This window comes from Centroberyx affinis, unplaced genomic scaffold, assembly GCF_046629955.1.
Source record: "Centroberyx affinis isolate AG114_WGS23_722 - 3 ecotype Tasmania unplaced genomic scaffold, CSIRO-AGI_Caff_v1 ptg002412l_1, whole genome shotgun sequence".
Taxonomy (NCBI): domain Eukaryota; kingdom Metazoa; phylum Chordata; class Actinopteri; order Beryciformes; family Berycidae; genus Centroberyx; species Centroberyx affinis.
In genome coordinates this window covers 158,298-176,762 of record NW_027280660.1, presented here as the reverse complement: position 1 = coordinate 176,762, position 18,465 = coordinate 158,298, and the positions used below count along the sequence as shown (strand labels likewise).

The 18,465-nt window shown below is 41.2% G+C and overlaps 1 protein-coding gene across 1 annotated transcript; it reads right to left on the bottom strand.

Moving 5' to 3' along the window:
* Positions 1-319: 319 nt before the first annotated feature.
* On the bottom strand, positions 320-17,660 carry ifrd2 (interferon-related developmental regulator 2). The gene is made up of 12 exons (XM_071533725.1): positions 17,136-17,660; positions 11,096-11,212; positions 10,353-10,437; positions 9,631-9,755; positions 8,839-8,996; positions 7,039-7,092; positions 6,232-6,410; positions 4,895-5,003; positions 4,399-4,533; positions 3,798-3,926; positions 3,129-3,221; positions 320-2,122 (listed from the first exon to the last, which is right to left on the bottom strand). The coding sequence occupies exons 1-12, from the start codon at positions 17,176-17,178 to the stop codon at positions 2,042-2,044; spliced, it is 1,308 nt and encodes a 435-aa protein (XP_071389826.1). The 5' UTR covers positions 17,179-17,660; the 3' UTR covers positions 320-2,041.
* Positions 17,661-18,465: the final 805 nt, after the last annotated feature.

Below are 18,465 nucleotides of genomic sequence, written 5' to 3'. Positions count from 1 at the left end.
ACAGCAACGTCCAAACTCTTCTAATCAACAGCTCTGGTAGTGGCATGCATATACAGTATATATATCAATATATATCGCTTGTCAAAGAGTGACAATCATTCAAACTCATCACATCACTATATGACAGGCCCCCCCCATGATTCAAGTACACATCTACCGTACATCTGTATGCATGTGTGCAATACACACACACACAGATAGATTGTATGCCCCACCGACCCGCTTTAAAAATATACATGAAAAAACTAGAAATTCTCCTTTTAGTTGTCCTCATCCCATAATTGGTGTCTGTAAACAGCTCTTATTTTGAATTTTCTTAAAAATCACACAGTACTGTTCTCCCCTTTCAATAAATTAGAAAGTAAAATACAATTAACCACCAGAAATGGTTAAAAAGTTGTTTTCCTCTCTCAAAAAATATGAATACAAAGATAACAATATTATAACCCTTTGATTTTGTGTTTATGTTATGTTTTTTTTTTTTTTTTAATCAGGCATCTTGTTTCTGTGTTGGTGTTTTGTGTTTTAGGTGTTTTATTCCACGGTGTTAAATAAAAATCAGAAATAAAACACACTCTCAAGCAAACACTACACACGTTTTTTTTGTTTTTTAGCTTGCATTGTTTCCAAAAGTCACTTCCTGGTTTGGCAGCTGAAGAAGCCACTGTGGGTCTGGAGTGAAGACCACTAAGAAAATCAGGAGGGAATCATGAGCCCCGGTTTCCACTGCAGGACCACACAGGAATATTCGCTCATTCGTTTTGCCTTTTTTTTTTCCCCTCCCCAAACTTGATCCCATAACATGAGGCTTTAGAGAGATAACCCTGGACCGGATTAGTCCTGCTTGGCTCTGCTGTGGAAAAGTGGCTTATGTGGCAACTGATTTCTGTCAGAAATGAGGACAGACACATGTGCAGAGAGACCTGACCAATCTGCCTTAAAACAAGCCACTGGGAGCTGGTTATGGCTGGGTATTAAAGCGATACCTATCAGCACCACACAGGTTTTTGTCAACAATCTATTGGAAGGCATCAAAAGGTTATCGAAAGGTATCGCAAAGCTTCAAAATGTCTGATTCTTACATTGAAACTTCTTAATACTTAACTTTCTCTGTATATTTATTGATAAAATCAATTCAGCACATTCTGATTTCATTTAGATTTCATTCTTGAGCAAGTGTAACAGGAAATTTTGCTGTTATGTGAAAACAGAGTAATTCCAATTTCGAGTCGATTTTCATGTTTTCACTTAAATTGATGGATTTCATGCTCCTCTATGGGTTGAGAAAATTTTCCCGCCTTTTGGGCTGATGAAACCGTTTCAGAAGCCGCTGGATAATGTAAAAATGCATTGAAATAAAGCTAAAAACAAGGCTGGTTTCTCTTAGTTCCTGAAAAGTTGACATTTTGGAGAAACAAGGTTTTCCCCCCCGACAGCAACGATTTACTCTCCTGGAAAATGGAATATACTTTCATCTCGAATAGAAAGGTATCGAAAAATTATTGTTTTTAGAATTGGTGTCCGTTTTGAAGCATCAGAACCAGTTGCTGTCACCGTTCCCCAGTGGCTTGCTGTCCTTCGGCCCATTTTGTGTCCCCAAAATGAGTGAAAGCAAATGTTTGCTAGGAAGGACACAAAATGGCCGACGCACATTGGCCGCAGACAGACGGTGCAAGAAGGATAGCAGACCCTCCGACTCTCCGTCTTCTTTTCCTGTGACAGCTGAGAAAAAAAAAAAAAAAAAAATGGTGGCCGTCTTGAATCTGGCCAAGGAAGCAGCAGGGGAAGAGCAGAGATGAAAAAGCCCTGTTTATTTAAAAAGCATTCGTTAAGTCTTGTGTGTGTGTGTGACAGCGGAGGGGTGGAGTAAGGGGTTGAAGGCAGCTTTATGAGCCCGTCTCCTTTTTTCGCCATCCAGCAGGCCCCAAGGAGCGACTCGTTCACTCGTTCATCCACTCCATCCCTCTCTCACCGTTCCTTCTCCTCCTCTCCTCTCCTCTGTTCCCTTCTTCCTCCTCCTCCTCCTCCTCCTCCTCTCCTCTCACATGACGTCGGCCCGTTTGTCCCTGACTTTGTTCCGTAGTTTAGTCCTGGCCTTGAAGGCAGCTGAGTTGAACAGATGCTGTTGGAGGAAGAGAGAGAGAGAGAGAGAGAGAGAGAGGGAGAGAAGGGGAGAGAAAGAGAGAGAGAAAGAGAGAGAGAGAGAGAGAGAGAGAGTCAAATGTCTTGTTTTGTCCACAACCCAAAGATATTCAGTTTACTGTCATAGAGGAGTAAAGAAACCTGAAAATATTCACATTTAAGAAGCTGGAATCAGAGAATTTTGACCTATTTTTCTTAAAAAAAAATATTTATCAAAATAGTTGCCGATTAATTTAATAGTTGACAACTAATCGATTAATCGTTACAGCTCTAATGTTAACTTTAGCTACATCCTCAGAACAGGCTCCTCATCCTCTTCTTCAAGAGCAAGCAGAGTAATTGCTAACTTTCTTTTTTATTCCTAACAATAATAATCCCCTTTGTTACTTCAGCTTACCTAGCCAACGCTATTTAAAATAGTTGCATAGCAACAAGAATGATGCAACGCTCCTTGCGCCTTTTGAGCTCTTTCTCTCTCTCTGTCACTAGCGATGCTCACAGCTGTGCTTTGTGTTTGAACAGAAGGAAAAAAAGCTTCCTGTGATAATGGCTGTAAACGTTCTTTATGTGAACAATAGGCCTACACAGCTCAGGCCTTCAATATGTTTGAGAACACACTATTTCTATCCACATGTTGCACTTACAGTCTGAATGTAATTATTTTATTCTGACTTGAAGTGGGCATCATTGTAAAACTCCTTTCATGTATTCATCCTGCATGTATCAGGCTTTAGTAGCGCAGACAACTTTCTCTTTAAAGGTAATACAGTGGAATCAAATGAGTGTATTGCAACACAAAGCTCTAGTTAGCAGACCATTTCTTTTAACTTCCAACAGCTGAAAAGACAGTAAAAACCTGATTTCTACAAACATTTCCTCTTGGAGACGGAGCAGAAATGCAGCGGTATTTTCAGCAAGGCTTCAGCATAAAAGCAAGACAAGGAAAAAAAAAAAAAAAAATGTAAGACCGAAAGAGATGGAGTTACCTTCTCAAAGCGGGAGATCTTGCTGGCTTTGACACCAGAGTCGAGGATGAGGGGAGCGCCGAGGCCGAAGATGTCTCTCAATAGTGGGTTGAACTGCACCGAGAGACAAAGCACACACACAAAAAACATAAGAACATGGGCTAGGAACTGAATTATACAACTGTGAAACTGCTGATTTCCCTGCTTTGTCTTTATCTTCTACTATGAACCTCAACAGTCGGTATGCATTTGATGGAGAATGGCTTTAAAAATAAGTATGGAATAAATGAAGCGTGTCTGTGTGTATTTGTGTTTTTTTTGCTATCTATTTTTCATCCCACCTCCACCAACACAGCCAACGCTCTCCCCTATAGCCATCCTGTGTTTATGTGTGTTGACCCATGTGAATGCCAGTCTTTATGTGTAATTATGAGCATATGAAGAGTGCTTTTCCAAATGATAAAACATCCACTTTGGAAAATTACCACAAATTCACCGTTCAACATATACTAAAATATAGAGGATCAACCACGGACTTGACACTATGCTTCAAAAATTAAATACGCTTGTGTGAGAGTGTTTGGTTCACCTATATTTCATTCTAGGTGTACTAGCAGAGTGATGGTTTCTCCCACAGCTATGCAGTGTATATGTAGAAGTGTGAGTGTGAGTGTGTGTGTGTTTTCTAACCTGTAGATGGTGTCTGACTCCTGACTCCAGGATCTCTTTGAAGGCGTCGTAGATTCTCCTCCTCATCCAGCTGTCGATGTAAACTCCCTCCACTCCAAACCTGATCTTCTCCTCCGTAAAGTCTTCATTCTGCAGGAGGAAGAGAAGGTCAGAAAGACGGAGGTAATTATCAGAAATTTCTCCAGCCTCAAAGACGGAGGTAATTATAAGACATTTCTTCCAGCCTCAAAACAGTTCATTACCAAGTGAAAATTGCTTTTAGTGAGTGATAAATACCAAACTCAACATAGGACTCAAAGTAGACTAGACAACATTCTTGGTCCAACAATTTTTTTTGGCCGTCTTTCACTTTTATTTACTCAGTTACAATGCTAGAAAGCCATTTTTTTTACTAACCAAATTACAAACATAGAAATAAAATGATTTAATACTCATATCAATTATTGTTACTACTATTAATAAAACAACAAAAACAATAATAATAGCTTTTAATGAGTTCTTTTGTTCTTGCAAAATTTACAATCCGCCTTTCTCCATTTTTTATTCTCTCTCTCTCTGACACACACACACACACACACACACACACACACACGGTCCATACCTCTATGTAGTGCAGCACCTCTCTGAAGATGGAGCGTTGTTTTCTCCTGTCGTTTTTGGCTCGGTGTTTGTTGCCATCTGTGGCCAAACCCTTCAGACACTCACACAGACTGTCACTGTCCTCCATCTCAAAGTCCTACACAAACACAAGCAAGGGACTAAATTATAGGGCAGTAATATGGCAATAATACCCGAGTCTCTCTTTAAAACTGTAATTATGGGTATAATGGTGACAGCTAGGTACAAGGTATTTGTGTTTGAGTGTGTGTGTGTTCTCCAATTTCTTATTTCTACCCCTCTAATGTTTCTTCCCAGCTTCACCGGTCAAGCAAAGGTCTCTCTTATAGTGATCCTGTGTGTTTTTGTTTATTATCCTGTGTGTGTGTGTGTGGATTCCTCCCTTTAGTATGTGTGTGTTTGCTTCAAATTTGACTATGTCTCCCCCTCAGGTATAGACATTTGTGTGTGTGTGTGTGTGTGTGTGTGTGTGTGTGTACCTCATCTATATCACGTCCTAGCTCCACCAGCAGGGCGATGGTCTCTCCCACTGCGATCCTGTAGTTGACGTCGCTGCTCTCCAGACAGGCCTGCAGCTTGGGAAGGTGACTGCAGGGAGAGAGAGTGACAGAGACAGTAAACAGACAGTGTGCACACTGGCAGACCACCTTACTATTGTGACTGATCCTAAACTGAGAAAATCCTTGACAAAACACTGCCTGGCTGTAGAAACAGGCCGTCACAGGGAGTGAAACGTATACACTACCAGTCAAAAGTTAGGACACAGGCATTTTTCTTTATTTTTACTATTTTCCACATTTTAGAATAATAGTAAAGACATCAAAACTATGAAATAACACAAATGGAATTATGCAGCGACCAAAAAAGTGTTAAACAAATCCAAACTGTCTTATTTTTTTAGATTCTTTAAAGTAGCCACCCTTGCCTTGGCAAAGGCTTTGGAAAGAAGACTATTTATATTCGTCTGAAAACAAATTTCAAGCGTTTAAGCAGAAGCCTTTAGATCAAAATGGCTTTAAGATAATGAAAAACATAGTACATTCAATCAGGTGTGTCCAAACTTTTGACTGGTGGTGTACTTTCCCAAATTTCACCACAATTTCACCACAAAATCTTCTCCTAGGTGATAAAATACAGTATATTTTTGGAGTATGGCCACATTAGCTGCTAGATATGAGTTTACCTGTCATAGTTCAAGACCAGAGACAATAAAAAAAAGTCTAAAAACACCACTGTCATCAGATAAATTGTTTTAATGATTACTTGGTAATAGCATGATTTGTTTATTGTTTTGAGCTAGTTTCTTATTTTACCTTTATTGTTAGTACTGTCATTATCATTTTAATTTGTATCTGTATCTGTATACGCTGCTTTGGCAATAAGTACCTTTGTATTTTGAATACAATTGAAATTGAATTGACAGAGACAGAGAGAGTATTGATATTTGTGGATTAGCAGTTTAAATGGTTCCATTTCTGTTGCCTATAAATCAATGAAATGACTCAAAATTCACATCCCTGGATTATACACAAGTGGTGATTATCAAATCCAAAACTTATACTTATCCGATACTTGTGTCCTTGTGGAGAACGTTATTCCCAACTCATCTTAGATGCTTAATGCTTTATTATTATTTCTGCTGAGTCAACTTGTTTACCAGAATTTATATACTTTCTTGACCCTAGAAACAGATTTTTCCATTGTTTTGTTTTCTAAGGGTTTTTGAGCCTTGAGACATCAGAGACATGGACTGTGCAAAAAGAGGTTTAAAGAGACACGGTCTTTCTGTTTTGCACGCTCGGCATATTCCACTCACAGGTCCAGCAGCACAGACAGTCTGGATGCAGGACAGAGGGTGACCAGCAGCGCCCAGGCATGCAGGGCGGCGCTGTAGAGGCCCGGGATGCCAGGTTTGGGCGTGGGCAGCGTTCCCTCTCTGTTGGGGTAGGAAGACATGAAGACGCTCTCCAGGTGGGTCATCGACTTGACCAGGTCCTGAGAGTGAGAGAGTGAGACAGAGTGAGAGAGAGTGAGTGAGTGAGTGAGTGAGTGAGTGAGTGAGTGAGAGAGAGAGAGAGAGAGAGACAGAGTACAAGCAGTGAGAGGGAAGAGAGAGAAAGAGGTACCAGCAGAGAGGACAAAAAGTGAGATTAAGAGAAAAAGATAGAGGAGGAAAGAGAGAAGAGGAAGGAGAGAGATCAAAAAAGAGAGATAAAAAGAAAATGTCTAACAGTATGCTGGCGGTTAAAGTTCATGGCAAGCTGTTGCCTGTGTATCAAGACGCATGGCTTCCATTATGCTTCATTAGGCCATAAACCCACATTTGATAAGATTTTGTCTGAGAAATCTGAGAAAGTTTTTGTTGTTGAATATAATTTTGTAACAACTGTTTATACCGTACTGTAACAGTGGGGAGAGTGAAACCTCCGATATAAAGATATTCCTCCAGCAAGCTTTCACTGTCCTAACTTCAAAAATGAATGCGCTAACAGTGAAACTATTCCTCATTTTTGCTGGGGATTCCCTGGCACCCCCTCCGGGACCCCCAGTGGGTCCTCGGACCCCACTTTGGGAACCGGTGACATGACTGATTCAGCCATCGAGAAGAGTGAGCCGTTCTCACCTCTCCCTCTTCAGCAGCAGAGACGTAGCAGCACATCCCCAGGGCTCTGGCACACTGGCAGACACAGAGGCAACACAAGTCAAATAATCAAGTCGTTTAACAAGTCATTAAACACAGACAGAGACAGAGGCAGACAGACAAAACCAGTAACCCAGTAACCTCCTTCTCTATGCTGCTGACACAGCTTGTTGAGGTTTGTAGAAATGCATAACAGATTGCACCCGGCTTCCATGACCTAAAAAAAAATGCCACTAACTGTCTGGTTTGATGATCACAACATAGATTTTTTTGTTTTCCACTGCAGCCCAACTCTAGAGGAAAACAAAAATATATTCAGTACTGTGCAAACATCTTAGGCGAAAGTAAAGCGAAGATGCTTTCAAAAATAATTAAATGGAAAGTTTCTAAATATCAAAAAATGTACTAGATGTACTATAAGAATGTACTATAAGAGCAGTCTACTGACACTAATGCAGAAAAAAATGAATAAACATCTAAGACACAATTTATATAAAAACTCTTGGGTGCCTAAGACTTTTGCACAGTACTGTATATTGTGATCATATTTTTGGCCATATCTCCCACAACCTACTAGGCTGTATCTCTCTTCCAGGTAGATCTACCCACCCCTGAGTGATAAAAAATGTCTGCTGTGTGAGTAAGGCGAATGGAGTGCAGTGGGAGGCGTCTTCAACTGACTCCCTTCAACACCGGCCAGCCTCGTGTTTCTGTGCCTTCTGTTTGTTTTCAAAATTGAGAGAACGGGCAGAAAATGGCAGATGACGAGGGTGTGATGACACTTAAAAGTCAAAGCTGTCATTTAGACAGGCTGGGAAACTCGCCTTAAAGGGGCAATCCACCTTAAAACAGAATCTGCTCAAAATCAGGGCAGGAAGCTAACCTATTTTTTTTTTTTTTTTTTAACAGGCAACAGAGGCTGGTTCTTATCAAAATTCCCCAGCAGCTTTCACTTTAAGGAGGAACTCCAAAACACAAATTATGGTTGGTTGCCATTAATGTGGCTAGCAGAGAGACAAAGCCTCCACCCACAGCTAAAATCTGCCAGCACTGAATGGTGGGTGAGAGAGAGCTGTCCGTGTTCACAAAAGAAGGGTTTTATTCCAAAATGATGCATCCACCATTTGAAAAAGTGTCATTATGCAACTATAAAACAATAACACTCACATATACTCCAGATATATTGAACAATGATATACTGAACAATGAACTTCACATTGTGATTTTTGTGATTTTTGTCCTAAATGGATATAAAGCATTTTGGGACAGATCTCTTCAAACTCTCTGCTCAGTCTAACTTCATAGCAATATGGTATGTGAATTCTGTTTTAGAGTGGAATTTACCTTTAATCCTATTAACTGAATTTTGGAGTTACGAGTCACTTGACTGCTGTACAACAACAGAGGTGAGTGGTTTGGTCGGCTGTGTGGGAGAAAAGCATTTCAAAATCTGCACTCTGCGCTTTCGTCTGAACCAGACTCATCTACTGACAAAGATGTTGTTTGTTTGATTTATGTTGTTAGTTTGAAACTTTTCTGTTTGCCATGATGCTTTCTTCATCAGGTCTAACTTACCCATACCTAACTAAGATGGGAATAACTGGTGAAATAAAGGTCATGGTGCCGCAATCAGCAAGCTGTTAATGTTTCCCAATACTTCCTGAAGGCAATGCTTAAAAACAACATTAAGTTCCAGGATGTAAAAATCACAGACGCTAACCTGTCCATCTCACAACTTCTACAGAATTTGAGACGAGGTTTGCAGCTTAAGTAGTCACTCACACTCTGGCGCGCCGACACGTTGGCACCGCCGTCAATCAGGATGGTGCTGAGGATGGGGCGGAGCATCTTGAAGCCCTCCTCGCCCTCGTCTCCGCCCCCCAGCTGCACACACAGCAGGGCGAAGACAGTGGCCGCCGCCGCCTGCTCCTCCCCGCCACCTGGACACATGGAGGGAAGGGGAGAGGAAATTAAACCCGATTATTATTTATGTTTATCAATAACTGTAGCTGTTGCTGCCTCTGCTTCTCCTCCAACTAGAGAGAGAGGAGAACAAAATGTTTTCAGCACTAAGATACGATGAACCTTTAATTCCTGTGGGGAAACTGGACTATTGCAGCAGCAAACAGTAATAGGCTACAGCAAAGAAAAATAGAATATAATTGGAAAAATACAATATAACGAGAACAGAGCAATTTTAACATTAGAAAATTAATGTATGAATGAAAAGTATGGGGAAGAAGTATGGATTACAGGATTATAAGGGTGTACGAAAAGAATTAATCAAGAATATGAAAATTGAAGAACATTAAATATTTTCAGTATGAAACAGGTGGAAACATTAGAAAATAAATATTTATGGAATATATCACAGTGAGAAGAATATGGGAATATGAAGAAAACAACTGTGAATTTACTGTAAATATACAGGATGTACTTCTACAGAAGGTCATACATATGTACAGAAAGTGTCACGTAAACATGCGTTGAAAAATAAAAGTACATCTTGTGTCAATCTATTCATGAGTACATTGGAACACAACTTTCCAACTCACAACTTCTGTTCTCTCTCACCTTTTTTAAGACTCCTCTCCAGGCAGTCGCTGATGGTGAGGCGTCGCTCTATCAGGAAATCATACAGCACTCTGGAAGAGAAGGCCAGTCGCAACGACTCGAGGGCTGCTAGACGAGTCTTAGCACTGAGAGAGAGAGAGAGAGACAGAGAGAGAGAGAGACACAGAGAGAGAGAAAGAGAGAGAGAGAGAGAGAGAGAGAAGGGGGGAGATCAAGAAGGACAGGGTGAGTCGTCACACTGAGTTTGTCTTCCTGTTTATTCCTGACATTTCTGATACAGTATGCCCTTGGGATATTGTCTATAATTGGTAGTGATTTGATGAAAAAATATTTAGTATTTATTTAATATTAGATAGTTTAAAGTTGAGAGTAGGGCGGAACGATTTCGAAAAAATATCCAATTGTGATTATTTTGACTGATATTGCAATTGCGATATGATTTGCGATATTAGAGGGAATGATCATTTTTACATCGTTATTCTCATTTTCATTGAAAAACGTATTAAAATGATTATGGTGTGATTTTTGCGGGGATCTGTACCAAGCAAAGATGTTTTCTTAAGTCTGTAGAATATGATGTAGGCCAGGACATCTCTGCAGCACCACAATGTTTAATATAAAATGGTATTTTGTCCCCGGGATGTCATGTTTACATGGTAAATGTGCGTTACATGGTACGCGTCTTAGACCTCTAAGCCACCAGGAAGCCCAAAAACTCTCACCTCTTATCCATCAGGTTGTCTATACACTGTTTGAGTTTGTCTTCCGTCTCCTCCTGGGCAGTCTGCTCATCCACCGGCTCCCCTCCTGTTACGGACATTCAACACACAGTCAGGTCTGGTCAACACACTCCATATGTATGGGTACTGGTAACTGTATGCAAGTTTAATTGAAATCAGGTGGAAATGCTACATTTTAGGTGGCGGAATAAAGGTAATTGAATCCTCTAAAATGTAACTAATTTGTTCTAATTTGTCAGCTCTTGAAATAACTGATGACTTCAACAAGATTCACATGAGTTTCACTTTGCTGCCACCAAACATTTTGCTATCTGTAATTTGTAATGTTTTTGTGGACTGCAGGACGAATAGCCGTTACCTTGGTAATAACTAATGGGGATCCAAATAAACAATAAAAGGCAGGCTAAGTTGCATTTATTTCAGTAGGTGAATGTACAGTATATACAGTACATATGCCACTATCCAGAACACAGACATATTTTTCTTTTATGTCCCCATGAAATTAACTCCCATTACTTTTACTTATTGGAGAAAACAGTATCTTTCATGGTGACCTCACACTGCACTACCAGGTGTAAATATAAATTTCTAACCAATAAAACCTTCAGATTTTTTAACAATCCCGCCCCTCCCGCCCCAACATCCTGTTTAAACAGAAAATACATCAAATCAAATCTCACGGGGTCTTTAACTGTGTATGTATGTAAGTGTATTTCTGTACAGACCTGTGCCCTCCTCCAGGACGGAGGCGCTCTCACTGGCACTGCTGTAGTGGCTGAGAACATCAGACGCCAGGTCGTCATCGCTGGCACCCGACTCTCCTTTCACCCCATTTTTACCACCTAGAAAAAAAGAGAAAGACAGAGAAATTAAAATGGGAGGGAGGGAGGGAGGGTATATAAAGACAGAGGGAAGGGAAACATGGGAGGATGTGGAAAGAAAGTAAGGAAATAGGGAGGGAGAGAGCTTGTGGGGATAGTGGAAAAAGAGACAGAATGACTGAAATATCACTGTAGAATCATAATGTGAGTTAATAAAGCCTGTTTGGATATTTGCTGTTGTCAGTGGCAGCCATGTTGGCTCCACAGTCCTGTTCCATGGCTGTTGCTAGGTGACAGGAGGTGATACAAAACCGGCTGAACTAAACAACGCTGGGCATCTCATCATGACAGTGTTATGGAGGGGGTTGCTACTGTAAATGTTCACTGCCAGCAGTTGTTAAGGCAGTGATGAAGGATTGCCTAGATTTTTAGGCAATGATCATAGCAGGCAACAAGCCACACTGGGTCAAAGTGTGTTCAAATGTTCCATAACAATAAGCCACAATGTTATTAAGCCACAACAGCACACCCATTAGCTGCCCAGTGCATTAGTGTCTTTAGCTCCAGAGAAAAGGCAGCAACATGTGGCCATACTTTATCAGTCTGGCCAGTTTGGCAGTTTCCAAAATTCACTAACCAAACTAAATCTTTTACCAGCCAATTATGATTTCTAAAAATGGAAGACAGCCTCATAATTATGGTTGGTTAACTGCCCAAGTGGAATAAAAACTCTAAGCAGCCGCAGCCAAAATTTGACAGCATTTGGCTGGTGGCCATTTCCCAGCAGTGCGTGACACCAGGTTTAGGGAAGGTGACTGTAGGCTAGCTCTGCTCAGCTGTCTTCTTTTGTCAGTAACTGTACACCAGGAGAGCTCTCCTTATAGATGGAGACACGCCAACAGACACACACCAACCCACCCCACACACACACACCCACACCCACACCCACAGGGATAAACTGGGAACACAAATTTGTCATATGCAAAACTGAGAAAGAGCTCCAAGGGCGGACTCAGTATCCCAAAAATACAAATGGCAGATAGTGGAAGAATCTTCCATTCAGCAGTATTACTTCCTAATTTCTGATTTCATTAGCGTGCCCTGGGTGTATGGGTAAGGGTGGGACAGATTTTTGGACGCAGTCTGTACTGGACATAGGACAAGGGCTAGGCTAGCTAAGCTAAGCTAACCCTATGGTTCCTGCTGGCTCAGGACTTTCTACTGTTGGTGGGATTACGGGAGACTAGAGGGGGCATTCATTTATTCATTCATTCAGTGTGTATGAGTCCAGAATGGTCATTATGTGTGTGTGTGTGTGTGTGTATTGGCAGGTCAACCAGGTCAGTCAATGTGACCCAGAGGTCACAGTGGTTGTTGCAGCAGTGCGATATGGGAGATGTAGTGTTTCCATCAGAAGTGAGTTACTTTGTACATGAAAACGTTCGTTTACTTTGTTTTTGCATATCCTTATTACTAGGCTACCTGCATCAATAGCAATTTATAAAAAATATTATTCTATTCTGTAAGTAAGAGTTAAACACCTAACCAGAAATGTAAATATGACAACTCTAGCAGCACCTTTCTGGTATTGTTCAATTGTTTATATATCAATCAATCCCAGAAAAGTATTTGAATCAGTAGTTGGATCCTGGACACCAGACCTGAGTGTGTAAACTGGGCTAAAGTTCAGCCATCTGACTTGAGCTGACCCAGCTGTACAATCACTGTTGTCTGGTTTTCCCATCGCCCTTTTCTTTACACTATGACAGTGAAGCATTCGGGTTGGGATATTACCACCTGCCACAAGACAAATGCCAATACATTTTAGCTATGGCTAGTACATCAATGAAACTAGCTATCATTTGAAGGTTAGTTACTATTCTTCTAAAATCCTTGTTGCCTGGTAAAATGGTGACAGCAGCAGGTCAATATTTGTTGCATCTTTTGTATTTGTATACAAATACAAAATACAAAAGATGCAACAAATATTTTATTATATATTTGTTGCATCTGTTGTTCTGGCGCTGTAGCTTTGACACTGAACTCCTTACTATTGACTCATTGCAAGATGCTCTGGATAACAGTGTCAGCTTCATGCCAAAAATGTCACAATAGTTGCAAGATGTGTTCCTACTAATAGCTGCTATATTATCTCAGTCTATTACACAGTCAGAGTTGGGTGTGTAAGTGCTTGTAAAATTTGATTTTCTTGAGAAAAGTGCAGACCTGGCATGGCTCCTCCTGTGAAAGCAACGAACAGCAAAGCCCTCTAGCCTGCTACTGACTTGCAAATCATAAAAGATGCTGTGGAGCTTTCTGGGCAAACAGCTGACGTCAGAAAGCCAGAAAAGCCAGAAAAGCCTTCTTCACAGTAAAATCCAGTTTTGGCTCTGTGCAGAAACAGGCTCTACTGTGGCATTTCTTCCAAACAGCATATGAGCTCCTAAACATTTTTATTTTACTGCACTTTTGGCATCTCAAAAGTGAAATTGCTATATATACCGATTAGACACTATCAATTGTGCAGCCCTAAAGCACAGGAATGAAATTTAAGATCTGTGAAATTAACTGAAAATTCCCCATCTCTACACTGAATGTCAAGTGGCACAAGCACCCCTTTATGATATAAGTGTACTTTGAGAATAGCATGCTAAAATGATTAGTCTGTAGCGCTGAATAATATCCAAGGCCTCCACAGCCTTTTGGAGAGGTTAATGGGTTTTTTAATTTATTCACAAAGAGTACCTGGGATGTCTTTTCTGAAGAACTAACCTCATACTAAAGAGCACATTCACTGTTTTTAGCCTTTACATGATAAACCTGAAAAATGCGGCTCTTGCTAACCTGATTTTCTTATGCAATACTTTGCCTTCTCTGACAGAACAGCCTGTGGGTTTTCTGTCACAAACCTACTGTTCACAGCTGAGATAACACACTCTGCAAGCCCGTATCAGCAAGCCATTTCCTAGTGATCATCCTTGAACCCCCAGCTCCCTTGTGCACGTTACACATTTGTACACTCATACACAAACACAGCTACACACCTACCCACACAGGCTTGCCCACGCACAACTGGGTTATGTGCAGTCGGTGTGTTTTCCCTGCCCCGTCTCACGTGTCGCCTCAACTTTCCTACTTTCTGCTTACACAGCAATCACTCAACCAGATCCACCAGTCATTCCCAGTGGAAGGGGCTCTGCTGATTGACAAATAAGACTTCTGATCTGGGCCGGGGCGGGAGCAACATTCGTGTCCCCAGGCTGTGAACTACTTGTGCACGCTCCGAATGAAAGAGACAAGACTCCCAGGAAGATTAAATAACCAGTTTCCTTTACAGGCATTTAGCTGTGGTGCATTTACAGTTAGGAAAATGTAACTAACGAAAATCCATCATCTGCCATTACTTCCTCCCACCCTTATTATTCATATTTCATGGCATTAATATCCAATTAAACTGCAATGCCTACTGGAACTAATCCTCAAATGGGCCTCAGAAACCAAATCACTTCCACCCCTGCATCTACAAAACAGCTATACAGCAAACACTGTATAGGAAAGCATTTACTTTGGCTTAGATAGGAGGTTTCTCTGCAGCGAACAAATACCAAGCTGCAGGCAGGCTGTTGTCTCGCTCGCCACAAGAACAAACCAACAATTGCTCAAAACAATGGCCAAGTACAAAAAATAGCACAAACAATGCATGGCAATGTGATGAGGACAACAGACAAAGGCTTGAAATAAGAGAGACAAAAAGCTGGGAATGAGGACATCAATACAAAAACTCAAAAAAAAAAAAAGAAACACAAGACACCAGGTTAGGCTGTATGGGTTGGCAGAGCAACAGAACAGTAATGGTAGGCTATATTACAAATGGCATAGTATTATGGCATGGTATCATGAACCCTGCATTGAGAAAAGAGAGAGACAGGGAGAAAGAGAAAGAGAGAGAAAGAGAGAGAGAGAGAGAGAGACAGAGAGACATTGAGAGAAGAAAACCTTGGTAGGAAGCAAACGAATGACTGAATCCAGACTTTTTCAATGTCAGCCCATGCAGGATGGAAGCCGGATGGCAGGAGAGCTTTTAGGTCAAAATTAATGGCGTGATGGAAACAAGTCAGGACTCGGGTCAAAGCGAATGGTGCAGATATTAGCAGCCAGTCGGATGTGGAGAATATGCCTTAAAGTGATGCTCGTCTTCAAGCTCAGCATGAGGGTGGTTCGACTTGTGGTGCTCAAGCTCGGCATGCATAGGGCCGGACAAATTACCAAAGAAACTAAGAAGATTGATTGAATTTGGTGTTATTGAGCTGCATAACTACAAAGAGGGCACAGTGAAGTCAGTCAGTCAGTTAAGTAGGCTAAGTAGCCTGAGTAAGTAATGCATGAGGGAAGAGTTTAACTGCTGAATGTAGTTGGAGGATCTGGGTTACAGCTTGTGAGTGGCCACTGGGCTTTCTGCATGCACGGACGCTGGATTCAAGAACTTCTGAACGGGCTTCAAGTTGGGCATGAAGGACAGGGGTCAAAGGTCGGAGGAATTACCTTTCAACGACAGTGTGCCTTTAGCCGACAGCTGCAGCTGAAGAACCTCCTGCCGGAGAGATCCTGGAGACGATAGGTGGATGGATGGAAGGATGGATAGGTGGATGGAAGAATGGATGGATGAAATAGAGGATGTAGGTGGGTGGAGGAATGTTAGAAGGATGTATGGGCGAATGGAGGGATGAGTAAAAACAGTGGATGAAGGGAGAGATGCATGAATGAGAAGGGGACGGGTGGATGGACGGAAGGAAGGAAGGAAGGGATGTGATGAGAGGGACAGGATGACCATGATGGAGAAGAAAACGTCAGAACTGAGCACCGCTGTCCAAATTCATTAAACTGAAACATGGATTTTGCACAATACTGAATAGCACTGCTTCATAATGCTGCAGTATTAGGAAGCCAGAAATTAAATTAACAGAAAAAATACTCAATAATCCCATTAGTCTGTTTCACCATTTCTCTCTTTAAAGTTTAATCTTCTCTTACAGGCATCTACATTCCACAATCCAGAGGGGAGGGAGTGTATGCATGTGTGTTTGTGTGTGTGTGTGTGTGTGTGTGTGTGTAGGCGCTGCACGTGATGTCCATAAAGAGTGGGGGCGGCCCGTAACGCCCTTGTAGGCACATGCATGGTCCGCACCACTACTGTACAATGACATGAACATGTGTTTTCCCCTCTCAGACACACACACACACACACACGGTGATTGAACTGCACGGAAATCAATTAAATTCATATGCAAACATACTGAGATCTGACCACAAAGAAAGAAAGAAGACCCTACAACATGCATGGATTGTTTTAAGCCTCCTAGCACGATTTTTCGTCTAACGTCACCGGTTTTCAGTGACGGGACACTACTGCTATAAATACCTTGCGGCCATGCGGTTGCCCTTACAGGTGCTCAATTTTAGCAAGTGAAGCCAGGCTGTTGGATGTTAGCCGAGATGTCTGGCTAACCACTACGAATGTATCACATTTCTCTGCCAACCGGCTCAATACATCTACAAGTAATGGTCATGAAAGTTTTCACATGCAAACCACCAACACAAATGCCATGAACGAACACCTGCAGGCTTCACATACACTCACACTCCGAAGCTGCAGATTACAATTCACACACATGATGCAGGCTCTGAAATTATTTATAAGGCAGGTATTAAGTTAATAAAGCAACAGGCTGGGTCGCTTTATCTTTGCTTCCATATGGCATGGGTATCTTGACTGCTAGCTAGGCTAGATAGATACTAGTCTGGCTTTAAGGTGTGGCGATCAAACTGCACAGTGTTTAGCACTTTGATTATAACTGTCATATTCAAAGTAACCAAATAAGGCTACTGATGTCTTGCGAGAATGTAGATCATCAGTAAACAAGGTTGCCGTTTCACCGATACTCACCCGGCTTACTGGAGCCACGTTTCCCCTTTTTACTCCGTGGCATTTCGAGCTGTGCTTTCACCGCTGGTTTGTTCCCAAGTCACAACAAAGCTAGCTAACGTTAGCTAGCTAGCTTGCTATCAGTCAAACTGTCAAATCCCCTCTCCACAGATTTGACAGTTCGTGTGAACGCAGCAGCAGACGGCAGGATGGCCCCCGTGGTCTAGCTCGACAGCAGGGTTAAAAACCTCCCAAAAATCCAAACCTCTTCACACTTTTGTTTACACTTTAGCTAACGTTAGCTAGCTTCTTTTTTTTTTTTTTTTTGCAAACACCACCACGTTCCGCAACTCTCCGCCTTTCTTCCGTCTTGGAATTAGAGTTGTCCAGCGGCGAAAAAACTCACTTTCCTCAACGATTTTCTCAATGTATTATCTATAAGTGTCCCCGGGTAATCTATATCTAATACCAGGTTGAGAGGGTAAGTATTTTTCAAAGTGTTTAGGACGGAGTTTTGAGCACGTTGTTGTCGCCAAGTCCACCATCTTCTCCTCAGTAACTGCTAATCAGACCGGCAGCCGGGGTTGCCAGGTTATTTCTGTTAACAACCCCCCTTTTCGGAATGCCTAAAGGGGTTCCCAAACTTGACGGAGCCCCCAAATAGATCCACATTAGGAAACAGAACCCATTTAATGAAATTTTGTCCACACAAAAACACACTTTGGAGGATTTTTGTTTTATATGATTTTTGTTGTTAGATATGACTTAGTTTAAAACTGATCCATACTGAAGGTGGATAGATAACACTGGAAAAAGTGAAGCCCATGATCACAACGGTCATTCTTACACATTTTCTTATTAAGCTAACCTCTAGTGAATTAAATATTAGTCAAATTATACCATTCCTCATGTTTTTTCTTGGGATCCCCAGACTCTACTTTGGGAACCAGCGGCCTAAATTCCACATACAGAGATCAACTTTCAAAGTAAATCAAACAATTGATTGACCCTAGTCATGTAAAGAAGAATGTCTTGATTAAGTGAGAGAGGATTAAGTAGAAAAAACATTTCATATCGTTATGGTCATATCAATGACGAGTCATATACACATGATAAGGAAACTGACTTTATTCAATAGAAGACATTTTCTAATCAAATACAAATGTTTAAAAACATTTAAGTAAAACAAAATCTATTGTAGAAACCTTCAGTTAAATATTAAATGGGTATGAAATATCATCCATACCCAGCCACATAGAGACAGAGCTGACAAAAACTAACATATAAATCAGTAGTATTACTTTTATATAAAGTCTATGTTATTACTTTGATAAAATAAGGCATTCAGAGC

Coding starts and splice junctions, on each gene's coding strand:
- ifrd2 (XM_071533725.1), bottom strand. CDS start 17,178: ATGCCACGGAGTAAAAAGGGGAAACGTGGCTCCAGTAAGCCGG. Junction 3,927..4,398: donor AGGTGCTGCACTACATAGAG/GTATGGACCGTG, acceptor TTCCTCCTGCAG/AATGAAGACTTTACGGAGGA. Junction 3,222..3,797: donor GAGTCAGACACCATCTACAG/GTTAGAAAACAC, acceptor CTCTCGGTGCAG/TTCAACCCACTATTGAGAGA.